The sequence below is a fragment of the Cottoperca gobio genome, chromosome 17 (genome assembly GCF_900634415.1).
Source record: "Cottoperca gobio chromosome 17, fCotGob3.1, whole genome shotgun sequence".
Taxonomy (NCBI): Eukaryota; Metazoa; Chordata; class Actinopteri; order Perciformes; family Bovichtidae; genus Cottoperca; species Cottoperca gobio.
In genome coordinates, this window is record NC_041371.1 from 3,675,697 (window position 1) to 3,701,754 (window position 26,058).

The 26,058-nt window shown below is 42.8% G+C and overlaps 1 protein-coding gene across 1 annotated transcript in view; it reads left to right on the forward strand.

Annotated features, from left to right (window-relative positions):
* Positions 1 to 25,856, forward strand: part of LOC115022526 (contactin-associated protein-like 4) — a 74,991-nt gene extending 49,135 nt beyond the window's left edge. Inside the window, 15 exon segments of the mRNA XM_029453537.1 lie at positions 594 to 713; positions 1,415 to 1,615; positions 2,780 to 2,942; positions 3,976 to 4,103; positions 4,580 to 4,750; positions 7,333 to 7,502; positions 7,504 to 7,552; positions 12,953 to 13,062; positions 13,064 to 13,193; positions 14,650 to 14,874; positions 16,361 to 16,494; positions 19,095 to 19,182; positions 21,318 to 21,536; positions 22,481 to 22,552; positions 23,270 to 25,856. Of these exon segments, the coding sequence (XP_029309397.1) occupies positions 594 to 713; positions 1,415 to 1,615; positions 2,780 to 2,942; positions 3,976 to 4,103; positions 4,580 to 4,750; positions 7,333 to 7,502; positions 7,504 to 7,552; positions 12,953 to 13,062; positions 13,064 to 13,193; positions 14,650 to 14,874; positions 16,361 to 16,494; positions 19,095 to 19,182; positions 21,318 to 21,536; positions 22,481 to 22,552; positions 23,270 to 23,466 (2,177 nt within the window). The 3' untranslated portion in view covers positions 23,467 to 25,856.
* Positions 25,857 to 26,058: the final 202 nt, after the last annotated feature.

The window sequence follows — 26,058 nt, forward strand, 5'->3', positions numbered from 1 at the left end:
TATAGGATATGAATAAATAAAACTGCAGCAGGGAGGTGAGTTCTAGTGAGATTTACCGCTTCTTTGCTCGATTCCCTCGAGTCAAATGCTTGAAATAAAAAAAGGAGAGTTTCTCACATTTGGTGTCACTTTTCCTGCTGAAGTGTCCGTGAGGGGATGTGATGAATAAAAGCAGAAGAAGAGAGAGAAGCAGGTGGGCAGAGTGTGGGAACCTTCACATATGGATTTGACTTGAAGGGTTTGATTCTTTGATTGCAGAGGTGTGAGAGAAGCAGAGAGAGGAGGAAGACTTATGGAGACAGAGAGGAAGAGGCGGGCCTGTTAAAGGTCTAGAGTTTTATTTATTGAGTCTGTGTTCTCCCATCACTCATTACCGTCCTCTCCACTTGGATTGATCTTTACTTTACGGGACGGCGCTGCAGAAATAAACCTTCAGATGATTTTCTTCACTCTGGTTATGAGACAGTGATTCAGTGGTGGCAGTAATCCTCCACGGTGTGTAGTCTTCATCCCTCGCAGCTCCCGTGTGCGTCAGCCGATGTGTTGATGTCCATGTGATTCATGTTGATATGATCTCATTATTTTCCTCCCAGCTGTGTACGAACAGTCCTGCGAGGCGTACAAACACAGCGGCAACGCGTCGGGACATTTTTATATCGACGTGGACGGCAGCGGACCAATCAAACCGCAGCTGGTCTACTGCAACATGACAGGTGACACACACTCATTCACACACACATTCACACCCCCCTTTCTCACATCATCACTCAACGTTTTTTATGATTAACATAATTGTCAATGAGGACGCTCCTCTCATCACGCTCTGATCCACTTTATCTTCCACCCTCCATCTTTCTCACAAGGCTCTCTCTCTCTTTCTCCTCTTCTCTTCCTCAATCTCTCCCCCACGTTCCTCTGTCTCTCTCTCTCTCTCTCTCTCTCTTTCTCCTCTTCTCTTCCTCAATCTCTCTCTGTCTCTCTCTCTCTCTCTCTCTCTCTCTCTCTCTCTCTCTCTCTCTCTCTCTCTCTCTCTCTCTCTCTATCTCTCTCTCTACGTCTTGGTGCTTTACATCATTTGTATCATGATGATAAAGAACTTTTATTGTTCTCTCCTTTTTTGTATGTGTCTCTGCACTAAGTGCTCCACACGATGAAATTGTTTATATTTGAATATGTTTCTAATTCTTTGACGTTTGTATAGTCTGGTGATAAATGAAAGCTAGTGTTATGCTATACGTATGATAAGATGCATGACACATTTTATTTACCTCTGTCGTTGTCTAATCCTCAATAAAACACTTTTTTTTAAAACTAATTATCTGGATGGCGGTGTGTGTTTGAACTGTGACCTTCTGATTGGATCATTTAATCAGCATCTTTGGATATAATATAATATCCGTCTGTGTGTTCACAGAAGAGAACACATGGATGGTGATCCAGCACAACAACAGCGAGCTGACCAGAGTCCGACCGTCTCCAGGTGTGAACCAGCATTCAGTTCACTTTGACTACTCCACGAAAGAAGAGCAGCTGTTGGCCGTCATCAGCCAATCAGAGCACTGCGAACAGGATCTGTCCTACCGCTGCAGGAAGTCCCGCCTCCTCAACACTCCAGGTAAGAGTCTGTTTGTTTAGGCGGATGTTTTACCGTCCTGAATCTCGTTTTCCTCACGGGGTGACTCAAACCAGAGACAGTAAGCAGTGGAGAGAAAGGAGGTTTAACTAAAGGAGGCCGATGATCATCTTCGAAGGCCGTCTTCTCTATCGAGGACTTTAAGTCTAGTCAAGTTATTTGTTGCTTTCTTTGAATCTAATTTGATCAGAGTGAGTTCTGGAGAACACAATCTAACTCCACACTATCGTTCCAAACTAAACAAAACGACCGTGATGCTCATTGCTGCAAACTTACTCAGGGTCCAAGGATTTCTTCTTCCCGATGAGCCAGACAAATGGGTTGTGTACAATCTGTTGAAATGTCTCCTTCTTTTAGATTAGAGAGTGCAATTAAGTTTTCTTTTTGTCCCCATCAAGTTAACAAGTCATTAACTGACCATTACGCTGTGAAGAACAATATTTACTCGTGGCAAACACTTATTTCAGATTCACGTGGAGGGAGGGAGTGCTTCACCTTCTTGGCATTTAGCTGATGCTCTTAGAGTGGCTTACAAGGAAGTGTGCTTCAGTCTGTGCACGAGCATCACCAGAGAAGTGTGCATGCTGAGTGCAGCAGTATTTATAGACGTACTTACTATTCGCTTGTTTTGCAGGAAAGACGTTCCAGTAAAAGACATGAAATAAAAGCAATGTAAAGGGAGTTTGTGGAATGAATGAATGCATTGACTTTCCTAACCCTAACTCCCAATGCTCTCATATTAATGATGCTCACAACACACAGTAGCACACATTTGTAATGTGAGTGAAGAGAACGCTACACTTAATATCCAACACACAAAGTTTTATGTAGCTGTTATTGCGTATCATCTTTTAATCTTCATCTTGTACGTGTTGTTTGGTATAAGGGCCATAAAAGCTACTTTGTTTAAATGAATGACAAGTCTCACGTGTCACCGAGCCAAACATGGAAAAACTTTAAACATTAAAAATGTGTTTTCTGGTCAAATGTGTGGACGAAGTATCTCCTTCATTTAATACAGCAAAGCACTATTGTCTCTCAGAACACATGTCTTTGTTTGTTTCCCTGTGTGTGTGTGTGTGTGTGTGTGTGTGTGTGTGTGTGTGTGTGTGTGTGTGTGTGTGTGTGTGTGTGTGTGTGTTTCAGAGGGCTCTCCGTTCAGCTGGTGGCTCGGTGGTCCCGGTCCCGGTCGTGTCCAGTCTTATTGGGGTGGAGCTCATCCAGCCAGTCAGCAGTGCGTCTGCGGCCTGCAGGGCGACTGCGTGGACCCACAACACTACTGCAACTGTGATGCCGACCGCATGGAGTGGTACTGAAATCAATAAACACACACACACACACACACACACACACACACACACACACACACACACACACACACACACACACACACACACACACACACACACACACACACACACACACACACACACACGTATAGTCACAATAAACAGGCTTGTCCAGGGTATCTGACAGAACTGCTCTCGTCAGTAATCTGTATATAAATGCAGCCGGTGACGTTTGTTGCTTAATAACTTCCTGAGCAGTAAAAAGTGAAGCAAGTTAAAATCATTGTATTTGATACATAAGAAGAACATGCTGAAGTATAAACAGAGACGTTTGGTTATCAATATTACCTTCATGCAGTGGCCTCATGATGCCAGATATGATTTCCTGTTCATTTCTTTTTGCTTCATATACAAAAAGAAAACTGCTTTGATTTAGAAGAAGTCTTCCTGATAGAACTCCCACTCTGAATATATTTCCCTTGAATGTCAAACATAAGTGCTAAAAGCTTTTGTAGGTAAACAGTTATCACAGAGACTTCGGCAGGGAAGCAAACAACAAATCGATCGGGATAATTTGAGCAGAGCACCGACCTCTCCTCACGTCTGAACCGTCCTGCCGCTGCCTCCCTCCCTGCATTATATCATTTCCCAGTACAAACTGTTTGTGCAACGCCAACTCTATTTTTACAGAGCGGCGCTGCTCCTCTTCAATATTTTATCTGGCTGACATAGTGCTGTACACGCTCCTCGCTTCCAGTCCTGGATGTATTTTTACACACAACTTCCCTCAGCAACAAGACAAACAGGCGGATTATCTTGTGTGTGAAGCGGCGTGTGGGCGTCAGTGCACCGGAGGTATCTTGTTTTAGGAGATGGATGTCGACCGTCATAAATATCTCCCCGAGAGATTGCATGTAATATCATCACAAGGGTGATGCAATATTAAAGACAAACACAATAATTCATAGTTTGGGGTTAAGTCTCCACATCCAACATCTTCTTTTTCTTCTTCCTCCTCCTGCTTCTTCCTCTTCCTCTTTTCTTTAACTGCAGGGCTGAAGACTCGGGCCTGCTCACCCACAGAGAGAGCCTGCCCGTCAGGTCTCTGGTGCTGGGGGACATCACGAGGGCGGGGTCAGAGGCCGCCTACAGGGTGGGGCCGCTGCGTTGTCACGGAGACAGTAAGTCCAACTCGGTTCTCTAGTTGCCAAGTTACTACATGATGTTTATTCCGTCACGCTGCATGATCGGACACACAGACACATGCTGTGTTGTCTTTAAAAAGGTTAAATCTTCATCCAACACGTCAGTCTTCAGAGTTTTTTAGCAAAGAGTTCGATGAGAAGATGATACCACTCTCACATCTGTCTGTTCGATATGAAGCTACTGTCAGCAGCTAATTAGCTTAGCATATCATAAAGACAGCATTAGCATGGCTCTGTCCAAAGGCTTGTTTAATCCATAGTTTCTGAAAACTCTAAACTATACAATATGAAACTGTAAATTGTTTTGTAATTGCAGTTTTAAATTTCATATTTATTACATTTGACACAAATGTCAAAGCTTTTACTCCAGCGATACAACAGGATCGCTAACTTGTTTCTGATTTGATTTCTATTCAAAGATCTTGACGATGACTTTTGATTTTGTTTCTCAGAGAACTTCTGGAACGCTGCGTTTTTCGACAAGGAGACGTCGTACCTCCACTTTCCCACCTTCCACGGAGAGCTGAGCGCAGATATCTCCTTCCTGTTTAAAACCACGGCCTCCTCTGGTGTGTTCCTGGAGAACCTGGGCATCAAAGACTTCATCCGGATCGAACTGAGCTGTGAGTAAGAGCTGGAGAATAAAGACCGAGTCCGAATCAAACACAGTTAAAGGGGACGTGTGTGATTTACAGAATGGCAGCAAGACTAAAAGACTCTTCTTTTATTTCTGTGAATATGTCTTAATAGTGGTGCTTTTAGAAAACGCAGTAGAAGGAAGTTTGGGACTATATTTATTTCTCTTTTCTTCGGTAAGATTTTCCAAAATAAGTTCATTAACTTTTGACTTTGGATGAGACTGTCCGTTCAGTTCTTTGTGTACAGGCTGTATTGACTGCATGTTTCCAACATGTTGTTCTGCTCTCGGCTGCGTTGCTCTTTGTCTTCCAATTCATTCCCTTCCCCACAGAATGCAGTTGAGTGCATTGCATGCGCTGCCATAAGATATGCCGGCCCACACGGGACAACATTGCATTCAACAAATAAAATGTAGTCAAGGTGAAATCCATAAAGAGGGAACTCATAATCATTGCAGGTTTTTTTTTGTACCCTTGTTTTTAATTTGACAGTTGTTTTGTGAACTCTCTGGGGGCATTTTAGCCGTGACCCTCCATTCCTGTTGATTGATTCTTGTGTAATGCACACATTTATAGGCCCTATAGAGTGTCATTAGGATTATGACAGTAATAACCAACAGGGTGTTATTTAGTTTATGTGTGCCGTGGAGATGTGGCCGGGCGTGAGATGTATGTTTATAGCCTTCCATATATGTCATTTAAAATATAGCTGTATTACCCAACAAGGTGTCCTTGTGTGTATATGGCTGTGACAGTAGTGTGTAATGTATACACATTTATGTGCCGCAGTGCCGTGTGTCATTCAGAGGACTTGAATCGGTTATTAAAGTCACTTTACCTTTTTAATTTGGTTCAGCTTGTGGTTTTTGCAGTTCTTTTTGTGTTGCATTTTGGAGGAAGTAGTTTTAGAAGTGGGATTTGAAGGGACAAACTACAGGGACAGCCTCAGCTCTGAATACTGCTCGACTGTAGCCTAGCTTCCTCAGATCGCTGTGAAACTCTGAGGCTGAGCCGGAGAACAATTTCTGAAGTGACTGTATGATGCCGGGCTGTTTCGTCTTGCTCTGTGCTCCCGCAGTAATACATCCTCACCCTCCATCCGCACAACATGAAGGATGATGGTTTGGTTCACCTGCTCGCTCCTAAATCTTATTCTGTTGGTGGAGAGATCTGACAGGGCTGAGCAAAGAGGAAGTAAATAACAGACATTCAGCACTGCGGTGCTGACCGTGGTGCTGAAACAGGTCAGGGCGCTGGCCGCGGTGCTGAAACAGGTCAGGGCGCTGGCCGCGGTGCTGAAACAGATCAGAGCGCTGGCCGCGGTGCTGAAACAGGTCAGGGCGCTGGCCGCGGTGCTGAAACAGGTCAGGGCGCTGGCCGCGGTGCTGAAACAGATCAGCGCGCTGGCCGCGGTGCTGAAACAGGTCAGGGCGCTGGCCGTGGTGCTGAAACAGGTCAGAGCGCTGGCCGCGGTGCTGAAACAGATCAGAGCGCTGGCCGTGGTGCTGAAACAGGTCAGGGCGCTGGCCGTGGTGTCTTGTGTAGAATCTCTACCTACAAGTACAACACTGTACCAGTGCAGTGTTGTACTGGCTGGCTGAGAGTCTGCACCTGCTTCTACCTGGGAGTTTGCATTATGATATTTTTCCATTCACACTGCGAGGCTTAGCAATCTGAAATGAAGGACGGTGTCGCAGTCTGGAAGAAGCATTGCACAGCGTAGTTCACACACCTAATCAGTACATAACGTCTTGCCAGAGTCTCCAGTCTTTTGTTTGTTGTTATCCTGTGAGAGCTGTGCCCAGTGTTGTTCTGTTGTGAAGAAGTAATTAAACTATGTTCCAGAGAGCCCTCCAGTCCCCTCGTCTGCCTGTTTGGTCTCCACACACTTCAGTCCAACCGACCTGCTTGTTAAAGCTCCTGTCTCTGTTCCAATGTTCAGCATTGGCAGGTCCTACGTGGACTGTAAGAGCTGTGTGAAAACATGCAGCTTCAAAGTGAAGATTCATGCCAGATTTCATTGTAAAACAAAAATGCACCTGGCTCCTTTAGCCGATATCTCAAAGTGAGGGTTTGTGTGTTATTGTCATTATTTCAGAGGCTGCAGACGTGTCCTATTTGCACAAATTCGATGTTGCCGGGTGTAGGGTAGAAGAGGAGGCTGGTGAAATCTAAATGTGTCTCTGTAACTGAAGAGAATGAGTGTTCTGTCCAAACTAAAGCAGGACAATATCACATCTCCATCTGTTTGCCGTTAAGAGACATTTTGTTTTAGTAAAGTTTGAAATTTTACAACTGTTACTTTTTAGATTTGGCACTGCTTAATTTAAGAAGAAACTAAAATAATTGTGATTAATTGATTAACTGAATGTGTCTTTGTTTACATTTGGTTCTATGTTTTGTTTCATTAAAGCACTGTATTATCAGAATCATTAGTTTGATTTGTAAAATATCTTCATAACAAACATCAGCTTCATCAGACTGATGAATGGTAAGATGTGCAGTGGGCTGCAGTGACTCACACCCCACCCTCCTCCCTGTCCCCCCCATCTCTTCCCCTCCGTCAGCCTCCACTCAGGTGCTTTTCTCCTTCGACGTCGGTAACGGGCCGCTGGAGGTTCGCGTGGAGTCGAGCGTCCCGCTGAATGACAACCGGTGGCATCGAGTCCGAGCCGAGCGGAACGTCAAAGAGGCGTCGCTTCGATTGGATGAACTTCCTGTCGCCACACAGGAGGCTCCCTGCTGACGGACACCTCCACCTGCAGCTCAACAGCCAGCTGTTCATAGGTGAGGAGTATGACGCTCTCCTTATTCTCCATAGTCTGGTTATCTTTGTTGCTCCGCGCTTCTTTAAGAGACTGTTTATGATTATAAAAAGTACAAATGTGTGTGTGAGCTTCCGTGTGAATGTTGGCCTCATTAGTCTCAGAGCTGGAGGGTTCAAGGCCCTTTCTCAAGTCTTCTAGGACTGCGACTCTTTCTGCATCTTCTCTCAGGCACTAACTTCTACACGTACTTGCCTTGTTTCTCTTATTGCTCTCCAGGGAAGCACTAGTTCAGTGTTTTCTGTCTCCTCCTGAAGTCAGCAGCTTCATTAAAGAACTTTTAGTCAAGTATATTTTAGTCTCTTCTCCTTTTCTAAGTTCACATCAGACGGTACTAATGAATCATAAACAAGAGCAGTGCTTTGTCTTGTTACGCAAGGCTTTCGTAGAGAACAAGACATTTATATATGGTCATTGCACTTTAGCAGGGAGTATATTCTCTCAGTCAAGTTTATACATATTACAAAAGACTTTTCAGAGACATTTAAAGGTACCCTGCTGGGCTTTTATTCATTCACTGTTTCTCAACAAAAGCCCACGTGTTACACATCCTTAGGCCTTATTCATGAGTTGTCTGCATTTCCTTTCTCATAAAGCTTTTGCAGAAGCAATCTTTGCAACATGTTACAGCCGCCAACTGTATGAGATACTAACAAACTCTTAAGCTCTACTAGAGGTCAACCTTTAACAAATAAAAGACGATAAAATGTAATGTATCTAACAGCAACACTCTATGTAATTGGACTGAATTACCTGGAAAGGCAGAGCATTATTTTCAATTTAATGATGTGTGCAGCCTCTGATGTTCTAAGTTGTTCTAAATACAGAAGATGTTGATGTGAGACTTAAGTTTAGTCGCAGTTATATGATGTAATCCTACAGAGCGCTCTGTGTCCGGGTCAGACTGCGATTAAATCCTCAGAAAAAGGCTAAAATATTCTCTTTTTTCCCACAAATCTACATTTGGTTGTCTCTTGTTGTCGACGCAGCCGTCAGTAAACACACAGTGTGGAGGGAAAACAAACAACACACAGTGATGAGATGAATGCAGCAGCAGCAGCGACGTAGAGGAGAATATTGATTGGCTGAATAATCCGCTGTGAGGTCACCACCTTCAGCCTAAACACGTATATGTTTACCTCTGAGTTATCAGCACAGCACACTGGATTAAATCTCATAGATTTACATGCTGGTGTTTTTTCCCAGAATGCTTTGGTAACGGATGTTTGTATGAAGATATTTGACGTGCAGGAATGAAGAATGTCCTTGTTTAGAGTAAAAACATGTTTTCTGTTCAAGTATCCCTGAAAAACACTATTTACAGCACGATGTATATATTATAATATATATATATTAACTGAAATGCCTGAAATAAGCATTCATATCAGCTCAACTTGTATGCAATCATAAGTAACAACATTGCTTTACAAGCCATAAGATTATGTATATTTTATTCATTAGCCGTAATCCTGCCTTCGACTAGGGAACATGTTTACATTGGATGTGTTAAAAAGCACAGTGCATTTAGAGTACTTGCATTTAATGCATACAACTGTGTCATGAATTCATAAGTCATAATTCATTTCTAAAGTGTATTTATGAGCCTTAATTACTCCTTGTACGGATTTATAAGGTTGTGAATTGCATTGTTCCGATTAATAACCCGTGTTATTGCCTTGCATGGATTTATAAACCATGGGATTGCTTTTCCACTTTCTTTATTGCCTAATATTTGTAGGTTTAAAATATCTACATGCAGCAGTTGCAAGTGAAAGATTTCTGCATTCAATCCGAGCAGCGTTTCACATTACTTGTTGTGTTGCCTGGTTTGGACAGATAACCAGCATTTTATTGGCTGGTTTGCTGACGTATTTGTTTTCTGCATCCTGTGCTTGGATCCGTAAGAGACAGTATTGTGCAGATACTGGACTGTTTTTGAGGTGTTGGTTGATTTCAACTTCATAAATCCTTTGTCCGTCTGTTGTTGGTGTTTGGTGCCCAGCGCAGAGCGCACGGTGCACAAGAGGGAGAAGAAGCACAAACAAATGGGGAGTTCATTCAAATTTGGCAGCACAAAGACGAAACACTCACTCACTCTCAACTCGTCAAATACCTTCGTTTTGCACGTGTTAGTTTTGTCAGTTTTGTCAGTTTTGCACGTGTAAGTTTTGCACGTTTAAGTTTTGTCAGTTTTGCACGTGTTAGTTTTTGTCTGGTGATTTTATCAACAACAGCAAACTAAGTGCTCAGAATAATTCAAAATAAACTATTTCAATGAATCACAGGCTTTAGAAGTATGCGTCAGAAGGAACTTTTAATATGATTAAAGCAGGAACACTTTTAATAAAGTGGTCCGCATCTGATCTATGAATGATGTTTTGAACTGACAGACAGACATTGCATCCCTGGAGCTTTGCTGACAGTGTGGCTAAAAGCAATAGCATAAATGATGATTAAAAAACAATCATTAATTGTAGTCATCCCTTCTGTAATGTTTGATCATTCATTCAATTTCTACTTTACAAATAAGTGGCAGGTGGCATATTCAGCGTCTGTTGTGTTGCATGATATCCTGCATGTCCTCTGCACTGTTGTGTTGCATGGTCTCCTGCATGTCCTCTGCACTGTTGTGTTGCATGATATCCTGCATGTCTTCTGCACTGTTGTGTTGCATGATATCCTGCATGTCCTCTGTACTGTTGTGTTGCATGGTCTCTCTGCAATGTCCTCTGCACTGTGTGTTGATGATATCCTGCATGTCTTCTGCCACTGTTGTGTTGCATGATTTCCTGACATGTCTTTCTGCACTGTGTGTTGCATGATATCTGCATGTCTTCTGCACTGTTTTGTTGCATGATATCTGCATGTTTTCTGCACTGTTGTGTTTGCAGATATCCTGCATGTTCTTCTGACACTGTTTGTGTTGCATGATATCCTGCCATGTCTCTCCAAGGGTTGGGTTGAATGATATCTGCATGTCCTCCTGCACTGTTGTGTTGCATGGTCTCCTGCATGTCCTCTGCAATGTTTGGTTGCATGATATCCTGAATGTCTCTGCATTGTGTGTGTTGCATGGTATCCTGTTGTTGCATGGTATCATGCATGTCCTCTGTTGGATATGTGTTGAATTTGAACTCCAGAGTTTTTCTTCCGCTAACTGAACTCTCTGTTCTACACGTTGCTCTCGGGCTGCAGGTCGAGGTTATTTGTATTGTGAGCCGTACACTTTGCCTTTGATGCTTGCTTTGATCTCCATTTCACTAATAGTTTTCTCAATGTGCTCTCATACTGCATGTACAGAGCGTGCTCTCTCAGCGTGGAGCGTGCAGAGGCTGGACCGTCTTGTACGAGCTTGTTGTCGAGGTTCTCACTGATCTTGAAGGTCTCATTTGGTCAGAGGTGGACTTTATCTGCATTTGGACTCTTTGATCTAAAGATCCCTCATATGTGCTTTTTTTAGAAATAATCTTCCCTTCTCAGAAGTGATTCCTGTCTTCACCTGTCTTCAACCTTCATATGAGGTTGAAACCTCTGTAGTTATTCAGCTGTACTCTTCGTTTAGCTGCTCAAAGTTTCCAGATTCTGCAGGTTTCACTCTTCATGGTTGTCTACAGATTCAAAGTATCAACACACTCCTGCAGAGTCGACCCAGAAACCAACTCCCTCCAACAGAACCAGCCACGCTTTCTCATCAATATAGTTCTCTTGTTTCTGTACATAAAGTGTCCTTGGAATGAAAACATATTGTGGTTATCTTCAGTAAGCAACAACTACATTTGTTATCATGACTAAACCTGTGCACACACACTGAAGGCAAGTCGTGCGTCTCATCCTACAACAGTCAACACATGTTCGTCTGACGTTTCACCACTACAGCACAAAACATTCTGCAAAAGCAGAAACTGTTCAAGATTAAATGAGCGTGTGTGTAGCTGTATAATATTATATTATATAATTACTTGTACACAATTAAATATGAATCTTTTATCAATGTAAAACAGATGCTAGCCCCATAATTCAGTTTTGGAGTCTGCCGTCACAACTTGTAGTTCATTTAATCGTCAAACAGCAGAAGTCTTTAATATTCTCTGATAATGTTAAAAGTAATGAGTAATATTTGTATTACAGCATTACAGAAAGCATTTAAATACTTAAGTAATATATATATATATATATATATATATATATACTGTAACACATTTATCCCCAGTACACTTGTAGTTATAAGTCTTCCAGCGTTTAATGTCACAATATACTGATTTGATGATACATGTCCAAATATTACCAACATTTTATATATTTATTAAAAACCCCATCAATTTTACTTCCTGTTTTAATATTGCTTTTTTAACTGTCTATAAATCGCTGTAAATAAAAACATTTTGCAATCACTGCCTCAATAACTCTCCCTCTGTGAGCTCCTATTAGTTAGTTAATCAAGATTATGTTTAATTACGACTCTCGTTTATTACTAATTATAAATGAATTTGCAGAACACACACAGCTTTATTCATAACTTCGGCTAATTTATCAGTAGTGCGTCATTTTGCATTCTTCACCTCGACACTGATGCTTACCTCTTTAAATGATTTACTGTTCGCTGCTTGTATCAGAGCAGGAAGCAGGATGGAGAGAGCTCAGTGATGTACAGGCTTAAAGCTGCTGCTGTGGAGAAGTAGGAAGTTGTCAGCTTTGAACAGTGAGAACAAAGTGTTGTCATGTCTGAACTCTGAGGACAAAACAATTTCTATCCGTGATCTTTGCAGAAAGGTTGTCAGGTGTGAGCTTGTGCTGTGGCATCACATACAAGGGCTCTGATGTGTGTTCAAAGGTCGACATTCATTTTTTATATCTGTTCACTGTCCACAGGCATGTAGGGCTGGACGTGGTGAAGGGGTGCAAGAAATCTGCCTTTCTGCTCCACACACACACATGACCAGACACGCAGTCACACAGTGTCTCCGCAGCGCAGCCGACCGGCTCGTTAGCCCGGCAGCACATGAAATGATGCTTTACAGACAGACAGACAAAAAGACAGCTGATGAAGGTGACGTCTCTGATTCAGTTTTCCACCTTGTTGCCTCATCGCTGGTTCATCGTTGTGTCATTTTATAAGAAGGGTGTTGACAGTTTGCAGCTTCTGGGGGAGCAGCGGCGTGTGGATCTGCTGCAGATGACAGGAGGAGGAGGAGGAATGAAAAGTATAGAGAGAGGAAACATAGAGACTTGTCAACACTCACACATTATGAAAGGCCGGTACAAAGAGGACACTAGGATGTGCGTTCCATATTTGACACGGATTGCTGGTGTTGTTCAGCCACTACATTTTTAAAATGCCATGCACTGTTTATATGTTTTGCAGGAGGCACAGCCTCCAGGCAGAAGGGCTTTCGGGGCTGTATTCGCTCCCTGCAGCTGAACGGCGTCACCCTGGACCTGGAGGAGAGGGCGGAGATCACTCCTGGAGTTCAACCCTGGCTGCCCGGGTCACTGCAGCAGCTACGGCTCGCTCTGCCAGAACCAGGGCCGCTGTGTGGAGAGAGCCAGCGGCTTCCACTGTGACTGCGGCCTGTCAGCCTACACTGGAGTCTTCTGCCATACAGGTACACACATACACACTGTAGGTGTTCAGGCAAGTCATACCGTCACACCAGACAATGTTTGTATGTTGCTAAAGGTTTCCTTTGCCAGGAGAGTCTTCTTACTTTTGAGGTTTTTCAATTCTATTTGGAATAAAAATAAAAATATAGTTTTCACACACTTAAAAAAGACAATTCAAGGATCAGTGTCACTCACCCAAATGCATTGTGGGCCCCCTTGAGGTCTGCAGGTCCTTCCTCATAAAACACTCGAAAGCCTGATTCTTAAAACATATTTTAAATCATCGTTAACGTGTTTACTTGCTGAATTGTTACATTTCTTTGTCACAGTCTTTATGAAGCTGAAGCCATTACAGGTGTCTCTAACATCAGACATTTCTCTTTAGCACACACTGCATTAATGGAGCCACATACTGACCTCTCTGCATGAACCACTTTACTGCTTTACAACAGTGTCATCATGCTTTCACCCCCGTCCTCTTTGCTTCACAGTTACTTTACTTATTTAATGATATATTTCCCTATGCAAGGTTCAGGCTGTTGTGATGTTTCTTTAGGAGGAGAAGTCGTGTGAGCAGTGCATCTCTCGGTGTCGCCATAAAGATTAGTGCGTGTCTTTCTCTATAGGGCTGCAGCAGGATGTTCTCATAATGTTGGAAATGCAATTAAAACACGATAAAAAGACGAGACAGAGACTATTACTCAGAATATCCACGTGTGGGCGTTTTGTTTGCCGCTGTTTAAAGGTTAATAATCGTCATTCCAGTGAACCCTTCATGCACTTAGCACTCGTGGAGAAGTGTTTAGTGTGGCATCACAGGCTTTAACACATAGTGTCTGTGTGATGTGTTGGAGTTTAGTTGTTTGATGTTAGATTAATTGCACTTATGTTGCGTCATCGCGTTGAACTTTATGTCTCAGTTCAGGAACTTCAGAGGAACTTTACCTTCTTCTTCTACAAATATCTACGGCGCTTATCTGCATCCACGTCCGCCGGCTGAGGCACAGGAAGAGTTCAGCTGCTCTGGTGCATATGTGAAATACTGCACGGAGCTGTGTTTAAAATACTCTTTTTCTGTGATGAGTATGTTCTTTTTCTTCTCGCTGGTATTTTGAGAACAGCCTCGGGTGCCAATAGCAAAGTCAAAGTGTCCTAATAAGAAGGAGTAAAATACATAAAATGCGAATATGAAAGGTAATGTTGAAACAAGAAAGAAAAAGTACTCAAGTCTTCCTCCTTGATGAAGAATCTATTTGATCTGATTCAAGAGGCTTGAATGTGTCTGTAGTCGGCTGTAAAGAGAGTTCTCTGTCAGAAAGAGAATTCTTTGATGTTTATTTGTGCCCGTGTGGAACATTGTGTTTTTATAAGTCTTGATAAACCGGCTTTTACTTTTACTCTCCATTTGTGATGTTGCTAAACCCTGTAACGTCTCTGTGGACGTCTCTGCTCCTCCAGAGGTGTCGGCCGGCTTCAAGTCGGAGACGTCCGTCAGCTTCAGCTTCAAGGAGCCGTACGAGTTCATCAGGAACAGCAGCGCCCTGCCGTCCTCCATCTACTCCGACATGACGCTGAGAGGAGAGAACGTCTCGCTGAGCTTCAGGACCAACCAGAGTCCGGCTCTGCTGCTCTACGTCAGCTCCTACTACAGAGAGTACCTGGCCCTGCTCATCAACAAGCATGGTGAGGAAGCTCTTATTCTGAAGGAGTTTGTTTGGCTGTTGCACAAGATTGAAGTAGAGCTTCTTATCTACCTTGACTTCTCTTTCCTGCAGCTCTGATTTGGTGAATCACTCTTAATAAGCCTTTAACACCTCTCCTGCTAGTCACCTCCCTCTCTGCTGCCTTGTTCACGTCCCTCCTTCGTCTCCTCTCCTCCTGATCACTCATACTTGAAGTCCTCTAATATTTATGAAAAGCTTCTCACACGCTTCTTTCCCTGTTTGCCTCCTTCTCCCTTGCAGCATTCTTTCCCCCTCTAACATCCTTTTTATATTCCCACTCCCCGTGTCCCTCCTCTTCAACATCTCTTTACTTCTCTTCTCCTTCCTGCTTGTTGCTCTTATTTCTTTTACGGTATTCTGTCCACATTTTCACACCGAAGATGAAAAATCTTGCCAAGACTTCAATTACTTTTCTGTTTCTCCTCCCAGCCTCTCATCTTACCTCTCCTCCTCTCCTTCTTCCTCCCTTTCTCCTCCTGCTCTGCAGCTTTAGCAGATCAGGGTCTGTCAGATGTTTCCTCTCTCTGCAGTCACCCTGTCAGCCTCTGCTGCCTTTTAATCCGTCCAGCCGGAGCTGTTATGTTTCGTCTCAGACTGGTCTTATCCCGGAGACCTGACGAGTGAAGCTTGATGGCTGCTGAATAAAACGGCGCACAACTTCTTGATGTGTTTCATTAACTTTCGTGTTAAATACTTATTATGTTATGATTTTTAAAAGTAGTAGGAGGTACTTTACATTCAAAAGGTCTAAGTAGTAAAATAGGCACTTTGCTGCCAGATTAGCTGTAAATGGATTTGTTGTGGCGTTAAGGACAGGACTGCTGACGGACAGCGTGGCATTAAGCCTTCATGCTGACCGCGGAGTCGTCAGGTAAATGCACTTAATTATTTCTTACGTCCAATTAAATCCCTGAGAGCTTTCTGCTGCTAAACTCATTTCTTATTTCTTATTATAAATATTATTTATTGTCAATCACTTCAAGCCTGTTTTCAAGAATACCAATTTACTATCAGAAACAGCATGAGCTCATTCACCAAACAATTATTCCTTTTTGGTAAATACATCTTTGTAATACAAAGAACATAATCGTGAAATGTTCGTTATTGGATTATTTATTATACTAGAAAAGTATAAAACATATTATATGTGTGCTTGTTAAGGCAGCGTGTAATATCTTATCCTTCTTAATAATCTTAAAAGCCCAAAAACATCACAAGGCTTTAATTAAATCTGCATTTAATCCTCCAGATATTAGGAAAATAAATGAGAAGTGAATCACAGTTATTGATAGGGAATTATCTTCTAATCCTCTTAATATGGAGAGAGGCTGTATTCATTATCACAGTGTGTGTGTGTGTGTGTGTGTGTGTGTGTGTGTGTGTGTGTGTGTGTGTGTGTGTGTGTGTGTGTGTGTGTGTGTGTGTGTGTGTGTGTGTGTGTGTAGATAAGCTGGAGGTGAGGTACAAGCTGGACAGCAGCAGAGATGCTGAAGTGCTGCGGAGCAGAGCGAAGAGTCTGTCCAACGGACACCTACACACTGTCACCATCAGGAGACTGACGGACTCTGTGTCTGTGCAGGTTATAAACACACACACACACACACACACACACACACACACACACACACACACACACACACACACACACACACACACACACACACACACACACACCATGTACCTGTTGGTACAGAGAGTTGAATTAATACATAATACCATATTTTGTGACACAAAGTATTCCGGTTGCCATCAGAGCGTCTGAGGAAGCACAGTTCTGTCCGATTTGAGGAATTGTGTAACTATATTTTAGCAATCAATAAAGCTTCAAACAGATCAGAGCTTAAGGTTGAAGGTTTGTCCTGTAAGACTCGCCGTATTTTCAAAATAAAAGCTGTGAGCACATGGAGAATAAGAGCAATATGGAGAGCATTGTTATGCAAATGTGAATTATGTTGATCACCTGACACGCGGTGTGTGTGCGGGGTTTTAAACATGCTGTTACTGAGCAGAAATGTAACATTAAAAAAGACATGACACTAAAGTCCAGGTGTGGGCGTGTCCTGTTACAGAAGTAGTTGCGCCGTCTTGTCCCGAACAGGCCAAAATACCTGCAGAGAATATAAAGAGCAGACTATAAATACGTGCACTCCCACAATGATCTCTGCCTTTAACAGGTTTGTAACTTGCTCCTTCATGGAGGAACACTTGACAACCACCGCTCACGTCTACAGCTGCTGACGATTGATACTAAAGAGATTCTGGATTGATCTTTTTAACTTGTCAAAACTGTTTTCTCCATGTGAACACTTTAATATCCTAATAATATACGTTCTAATAGCTTTACGTCTCCCTCCATTCACACTTTTGAGACAAACAAATTGCCTGCTGGAGCTAATGATGGTGGTGGATCACATGTTGAGCTGTTTGTGTAAAAGTAGGGAACGAACAGAGTCGACTCTCTTGTTCCTCTCAGAGATGATAGAGCCCCAGTGATGGCAGCAGAGCTACGGCAGGCCAGCAGGAACAAACGGCACATTAGAAGAGCTTCAGGTGAAATATGAAGCGTTTTAAATCCTATCTGGATCTACTGAGAGTCTTATCTTGTTAACAGCCTCAGATGATATACGAGGTTAACTTCAGAGCGTCTGTATAATTATCAACACGCTGAGATGAAATACAAGGTGACCTCGTCCTGCACGGCTGCAGCCTCCTGATTCCAGTGAAATATGAGGTGCATCTCATCTCGCCAGTTTCCATCACCTTGAATCATGATATGGTTGTAGCAACATACTCCGGGGACATCAGGTGAACCTCCACAACACTTTCAGTGTGCCGCGTCCTGATGGCCCGCAGTCTCCACACTGCTCTCACAGGTGGACACTATCACATCCTCGCCCCTGAGCAGCTGTCCCGTTGAAAAATGACTCACTGAAATTCTGAATCGCTCGGGGCTACCGATACACTGCGCCCTCTGTGTCTCCGCGCTGTTATCAGAGAGGCCAGTGAGTTCTGTGTTCCTCCGAGGGTTTCCTGTTGATCTCGCAGCATGCTCCAGTTAGTCCCACTCTGTTCACACACCGAAGGAGTGGAAACTGAAGTGTCAAATAAATCTTAGGAATTTAATGCAAAGAAAACTCCACCCTGGAGTTCATCTTTCAGCATCAGCAGAACGGGATTGTTCCACTTTATATTCACATAATGACCATTTATTTATCTATCTGCAACATACACAACATATATCTGTGTTAACTATTTTAATTAGTCCCACACTTGCTAAATGCTAAACTAAGATGGTGAACAGCATGTGTCACTGTGTGCGTGTTAGCATGCTAACATTAGCATCGTAGCTTAAAGCGTCTCGCAGCCTCGAGCGTGAACGTCGTCTTGTTCTGAGTGAAGAGGGAACGAACGATGAAGATTCTGCAAATGTATTTGCCTTAAATTGCATCATCTAGAAATCCAACTGACCACTTAAAGTTCATTTAACACAGAACAGGAAGTCTAATCTGCCGTTATCATTTCACATGTCGCCGCTCAACCGCATGATTACATGACATGAAATATAAACCAAGAGATTAAAACACTTGTTCACACCTCATCTCACTGAGTTCATCAGCAGACGCAGGGGAGTTGATGCTGAAGACGTGCAGGTGTGTTTCACAGCAGTAAAATGCCACATTGGTAATTAGATGACTGAGAGTTATTGTACCCGGAGTTTCAAGTCAATTGATACCTCGCTGAAATAATCAGTATTTAAAACTTCTACTTACAAACGGAGCTGAAATAAAACGAGACCAAAATTAAGCATCTCTTCGAGCTTTGGTGTCAAACTGCCTTTAAGTGCTGAAGCTGTGTGTGAAACTTCAGCTTTGGGTTTGACTCGCTTTCTTCTCCACAGCCACGTTGTCAGACTCTGTGGAGCAGCGCTCATTAAAATAATCTCCAGTGGAGAATCCCCCCCGACGACAGACATTAGTGTGGACTCTGTCGCTCGTTTCTCCCTCTGAGCTGCTGAGATCAAACAAAGGGAAAACTGAACAATGTTCAAAAAACTAGAACGAACGGATTTCTGAATTCAGATTTGACTTCCACACTAAAGGCGCAAAAGTCTGTTTCTCTCGTGAGGCAATACAAAACATTCACCCGCCGTTAATAACGGAAATATGTTGGGTGTTTCAGGTCGACCAAAACCCAAGAGAAGACTTCAACCTGACGTCTGACGGAGAATTCAACGCCCTGAAGTCGCTGATGTTGGGCCGAGTGCACGGTGAGTGAGGACGCAGAGAGCACTCGCACTCATTTGAATAACAGCGCTGACATGTTTGGCCTCATCCAACACTCAGCATCTGCAGGAATAAATGTCGTGTTAGTCCTAAAATGGAAACATAAATCACCTTTTAACACTGAGTAGTGCTGAGTCAAGAGGTAAACACAAAACTGCTACAGCAGATGGGGACGTTGGATTCAGCAACATAATGTTTAAGGTCTTGAGTCAGTCATGCATCCAGATGGCCCTGTTACCTGGTGACTAAGTTAAGGCCACACAGGATGATGAAATACTTCAGTATCTTACAAACATGTGCAAAGTGACCAGTTTCTATTGTCCTGTCTGACTTCAGACTTCCCATCAGAGCGTGAAATGTTCAGAGTTCATGAGAAGTGGCTGAAAGAAGTAATGTTTGCAAAGTTAACCAACAATGTGGTAAAACGTGCAGCATGATCATTTGTTAGATATCCAGGATATGAGATGATACGTCAATAATCACCACTCTGCTAACACTCATCAATGAGGACGACTGTAGAAAGAAACTCCGCTGCTGCTATGTTGTCACAGATGCGTAATGTTAATTGTCCCGCTCAAATCAGTGAATTCAGAGTGTTCTGTCGAAGCTCTGTCTACGTTCACCTCCTCCCGTCACAGAAGTGAACATCTAGTCCATTTAATGGATGCCTTATTGCAAAGTGTTGCCAACCCGGGTTGTATTTAGCGCCCTACTTTATCCATTTAGCCGTGTCGTCCTGGACAGGGATCTGTAACAGTCGGGGTGAGACAGTAATTGGTTCTGTCATGGCTCCATCAGAGACGGACTGAGATATACGCTGTTAATAACATGAAGCGCTGAGAGGCTGCAGGCTGCAGTCACAGCTCTCTGATAAGACACAAACACAGCAGACACACTGGCTTTTTAGTCAGCTATTTAAAATGTCTTTCTTATCTCTATAGTAGATTCTTGTAATTATGTATAAACATGTAGATTGCAGCAGTTTGTCAGTACATTGTACTAAGTTTGAACCTTGCACAGCACATCTGAAGGAGTAACTTATACAAACTCTCCAAGAACTTGTCGGATGTGAAGCTCGAGTACGTTGTAACTCGAGTGCGTTTTAACCCCGACGTGTCAGCGTGTGATCGGTCCCCCCTCTGTCAAACCAGAAGAGGAGGCAGAGAGTCAGATCAGGATCAGAGAAGCAGCAGGAAAAGTGGAGTCGTTTCCTGCCAACCCCGTCAGTCATCCATCAGCATAACTAATCGACCCGGAAGGACTACAGAGAGACAGAGAATGGGACGGGAGGTGATGGAGTGAGGAGTGTATCTGCATCAACATGCAGATGTGTCCTGGTGAAACTCACGGTCCCCTCTCAGTCATCTGAACAGACACTGATGCAGCTGCTTACAGCGGTAATGTCGGCTTTCACAGCTGCTGTTTACACGGCTGTGAAGGAGTGCAGCTGAAGGATGAAGAAATCTAAGTCAATAAAGTGAACAGATAGAGGTGAGAGTGCACATCTGTCTGGAGGACTGATAGACGCAGACTGGGAGCTGAAACCATTGACAGTCTGATGTTTGCATTCTGTCTGATGAGCTTGATGGATCCTGACTTGATGACAGTGCGTGTGCTGCTGCTCTCAGTGGCGTTAACAATAATAATGAATGAATGACACGAGGCTGTATCAGTTCAAGTCAGTTGGAAAGATGATACAGTTCCACAAAGGAGCCCGGACTCTCTTCTCTCAGTAAGACACTAAACCCTCCCGACTGGATTCAATACTTTATTGTTATGAGATGGCATCTATAACACAATCTGTAGTCGCTGTACGTACGAACAAATAGAGACTGAGGTGCACGTTCTCCTCTTGTCCTCTAATCCCCGCCGTCAGCTGGCAGAAAGAATTTTCTGAAAGTCAGAATTTTCTTTAGTTTAATTTGTGTTTATTATGTCTGATATAATAAGTCCACAGATATACTGGTGATGTGATGCACAATAAATCAAAACTGTATCCTTAAATGTGTTTATATATTATTCTGAAACCACCAGCTGATGTTTGTAGAACGCCGAGATGAACTCTTTCCACCAACAATGATACTCATTCAACTCTCTCTCGTTGCATTTCTTTCTCCAGGCTCCGATGATTTGGATCCAGACCTGTCCAGGTTGGCGTCTCTCGGTTTCACCGGTTGTCTCTCGGTCGTCCACTTTAACTCCATCAGCCCTCTGAAAGCTGCTCTGCTGCACCCGGACACCAGCCCCGTCGTCATCACCGGACCTCTGCTGCAGTCCAACTGCGGCTCCTCGGCTTCAGCCAATCCCTACGCAGCAGAGAACACACGCCACCTGTCAGGTAGGGTCATTCAATGTCAAATTGTATACTTGTATACTATACTGTATATTGTATTGAGTTTCTGTCACATGATATATCTATGCAATGCAAATCTAGTGAATCATATTACCTGCATATCTTCTATATGCTTTAGTTTACAGTATTCTGAGTGTCACACACACCTGCCTGCTCCCAGACACACACACTCCAGCACTACATGTTTAATAATAATAATTTTAAAAGTGTGCAGGTGTTTTAGAAAGTTAATAAGTGGAAACTTTATATTTCTGAGGTTTAAGGGCCACAGAGAGGGAAGGGAAGTCAGGAAGTGTTGAGAGATGAACTAATAATGTTTGTTTTGGCCTTTTCATGGGATTTCTTTGCAATAATAAAAAATGTAGACTATCTTTGGCGTTATCCTTCAAGGACTAAAGAAGCAGCCACAGTGCTGCAGATGTTGACTGTAGTTAGTTTGTTAGTTAGTTCTGACGACGCTGCATTAAAAGTTGTTCAACACGTTACATCTTTCAGGGTTTCATGTAAATATAGTGGACTATCTCGCCTCCTGTCGTCTTGTGTCAGATTTGCTGCTGCAGCTCTCAGAGCGGCTCATTTATCGCACATTAACGACAGTGAGATCAATGCTTTCATTGCTTTATTCCTTTGGCCTTTCTTTCCGCTGGGCTCGTTATCACCCAGCGTGTGATGCTTTATTAGAGTCATAGTGAGAGCTGGTATTCCCCATCCTCTGAATGACGATGTGTTCGCCTCTCTTCTGTTCTGATCTGTTTATTTTCCAATCGTTTGATGTTCTCTGATTCGCTCCTGTGTATTGCTCTTCTTGTCTCTTTACTCTCCTTTATGTCGTTTCTTTCTCACTCTTCGACTTTTTCTCTTCTGTCTCTGGGTGCCCTTTGGTTTTTAATATCTCCCCCCCCCCCCTCTGTCTTCTTCCTCTGCTGTAGACCAGTCTGGTTCAGTGGGTTCAGGTCAACCTTTAGTCAATGCCATCCGGACTGACTCTGCTCTGATTGGAGGTACTGAACCTGTTTCACCTTCATGACAATACAGTTCATTGTCAAGTCAATCATACTGGTTTTCACTCAATATTTAATACATTTCTTTGATGCATTTTGAAATAAAGTGACACAGATTAAAGTCACACATCAACGTGGCTGAGTTGAACAAAGTGGTGGACGAATGTTGAGCTCCAAGAAAGAGAAAAGTGATGTGCAAGGCAAGAGTCCATTCAAAACTCATTTAAAACTTTGTTGCTCTGCCAGCACAGATTGATTCAAAGTGAGAACTGAAAAGGTTCAATCTATAATCATGTAGATAGAAAAGCTGAGACCTGGAGAAAAGTCATTTAAAAGTGTCCATTAAAGTGTCCTGACTGTGTCTCAGTGCACAAAGGGCAGCTCACCTAATTAAACCTCTGCAGGGATGACTTGCCGATGGGAAAACTTTGTTCTGCTGTTATCTTAGAGCACGGTCTCTTCACAATGTAATGTGCTGTTAAATTGATTTCGCTCATATTTTGGACTTCCAATTAAATGAAACCCGCTCTCATATTCCCACATGTGCTCAGCCGAGCAGAAGAGCCTGAAACATTCAAAAGATTAATCAAGATAATCGAAGCATTAGGAAATTAAACGGCCGTACGATGGGAAGAACGGACGATATCTTTTTATTTTGGAGTAGTTTAAAGCATTCGTGTGTATTTTGAATATCTTCAAATGTCCTCTGCCTCGCAGGAGTCATCGCTGTGGTGATCTTCGTGATCGTGACCGGCCTGGCGATAACCGGCAGATTCCTCTATCGGAGAAAAGAGACGTATCGAAACCAGGAAGTGAAGGGAGTCAAACAGGACGACAGCCAAGATTTCCATTTCAACAACCAGACTGAGTCCCCGAACGTCTCCACTGAAAACACAAAGGAGTATTTCATTTAACTGGAGGCCCGGTGACCCGATGAACTGCCGCGCCTCAGGACTTCACACTGCGCTCACAGCCAATCAGAGACCTTCTCTGGTGGCCGCGGCTCCACAGAATATGGAAAGCAAAAAAAAAGAATAATTCACACAGTTTTGTGTTTCTGTTGCTTTACTGTAAATTGTGAATATACTGATACAAACAGGCAACAGTGTTGATATCTTTGTTTCCACTGTAAGTATTCACACATGTAAATGTTGAATTCATGTCTTTGTAACAATCTCTGGCTAATGTCACTTTGTCATGTTGAGATGTTGGAGATACTGAGGGCGTCAGAGTTTCCCTCGTGTGGTCGGGTGTTCCTCAGAGAGAAGGCACGTGTGTGTAGACACAGAGAGGACTTGAAACTGGCAGGATGTTGTTGTTTTTGTTTGTGATCATATGATTTTAATCCCTTTTGAAGGTTTAAGCTTTCACATTGTAAAATCTTTGGTGGGAAAATAACTCCAGTAAATATTAAAGTGAATGTACTTCTGTTAGGGGGGGTTTTCTCTCACCATATTCCAGAAATGATTCCACATTTATGAGCTTAGTCGTGGATATACTGAGCTTTAAAGTTATCGTTAAAGTGGATTTAATTTTACAACAACTTATCAAATGATCCTCTTTATCTGCAGCTCCACTCGGCTTAATGGAGCTTTACAGTCAGTTTCATCTCATTCATCTCACGACAACTTTACTCTCAGAGCGTCAGGCAGCTGCTTTTAGCAAACATAGCTCAAAGAGAAACCCACTACACACTATGTTCTCAGGACCAAACAGCACAGACACCGTTAGAAACCAGCTGGTGAGCATAGAGGAGCATTTAGCAACTAAAGAGACAGATGTTTCCTGCAGGAGCCGGTCAACTCAGAGTGAATATCGGGCTAACATCCATCAAGTGGCCAGAAACATGACTACATGTTGCTCTTTATTTACTTACAAGTGTGCAGTTAAAGCTTAAAAGGTGATGATATGTCACTTATTGCACGTTTAAGATTTCAGATTTGGAAACACCTGTGGACGGATGCAACTCGCCCCCTTGAGCAGGAACTGTGGCAGAAATACAACAGAGCAAACGAGCTGTCACTCACATTGTAGGAAATCCAGGGCAGGAACAGCGGACTCCACTAATGATGAAACTACTATATAGAAAGGTATTATAGCATGTAAATAAACTATTCTTGAAAGAAAAGCCAACCGTAAAATAATAATTACAAAAATGGGTTTTGATTTAATGATAATCTTAAGAAATATAACAGTTTGGGATTCTAACAGCAGTGAACTAAGATTAAGCTTGAAGCTTGTAAAGAGAGAACGTCAGCTGCAACTTCAGTTAACCACAAAGCTCTACACACACACACACACACACACACACACACACACACACACACACACACACACACACACACACACACACACACACACACACACACACACATGTCATTAAAACTGCACAGACATCTGAAGTTTATCTAAAGCACATCATTATGTCTGTCACCTCGTGCACGCAGACACAGTTGATGTGTTTCTGAAATGCTAATCTGCTTCTGACAGGTGGATTGTGACTCCATGGAAAGCAGGGAGATGATCAGAATGAGACTCAAAGATAATCCAACAGACAGTCTGTGTGTTGATTCAACTCATGTGTAAAGAGTGCTGCTGATAGAGGGAGGGTGAGAAGCAGAAAGAGGATCGACAGCATCTGTTTATCAAACACCGTCTCTCTGAGACCCCAAAGCCCAGATGGGATTTTAATGACAAAAGTTGCAAAAACTTCAAAGTGTCTTTAAACATGTTGAGTTTAATTTTTTCACTCAACAACAACAACAAGTGCACAGCTGATGGCAGACGTTGTGTTGGTGCTGTGTTTCTGTCACCGGTGTTAACAAGTACATGCATTGTGCAGTGCTTTGCATCTCTGCTGCATGTATTCTGCACTCTTAACTCAATGAGGGGGGGCCCTGCACAGACAACAGTGCAGAGAATTACCGCTGCACAAAGACGATCTTTGGTTGGTTGATACAGAAGTGAAGAAAAAGATGTTAAAAGCAAAACTGACCAGATCTAAAACATGACGCTAAAAAGAAAAGAGGAACATTTGGCAGCAAACAGACCTTTGGTTATGAATTTCCTGTGCTGTGTTTTGTCAAATCATCATCAGTACACAGAGAAACGGTGTCAAAGATCTGCGTGTGTTTGGTTTCCTCTCTGGCGAGGTTTGTAGTTAAGCTGAACGGTTCTCAGTGTAACTATAATAATGTAACAGTACTTCATATTGGTGAATCAGTGAGTTTGAGTGACATGCCATAAAAAACTTAATAAAAATACTATATACAGAAAATTCTCAAAATAATTCTGGTTGTTTGGTTGCAGATAAAATCCTGTTTGATGAAAATAAAATGTTTGATTTTAAGTTGAATAACGTCTGCATGAAGCTGGCACTTTGGCCTTGGATGTGAGAAGTGAGGCGCAGAATCCTTCGACATGGACACAACTCTCGGGGAGAATGGGGAAAGTATTCATTCTCAGCTGTGAAACTATCTCTGGTTTCTATATATGGTTCCATAGAG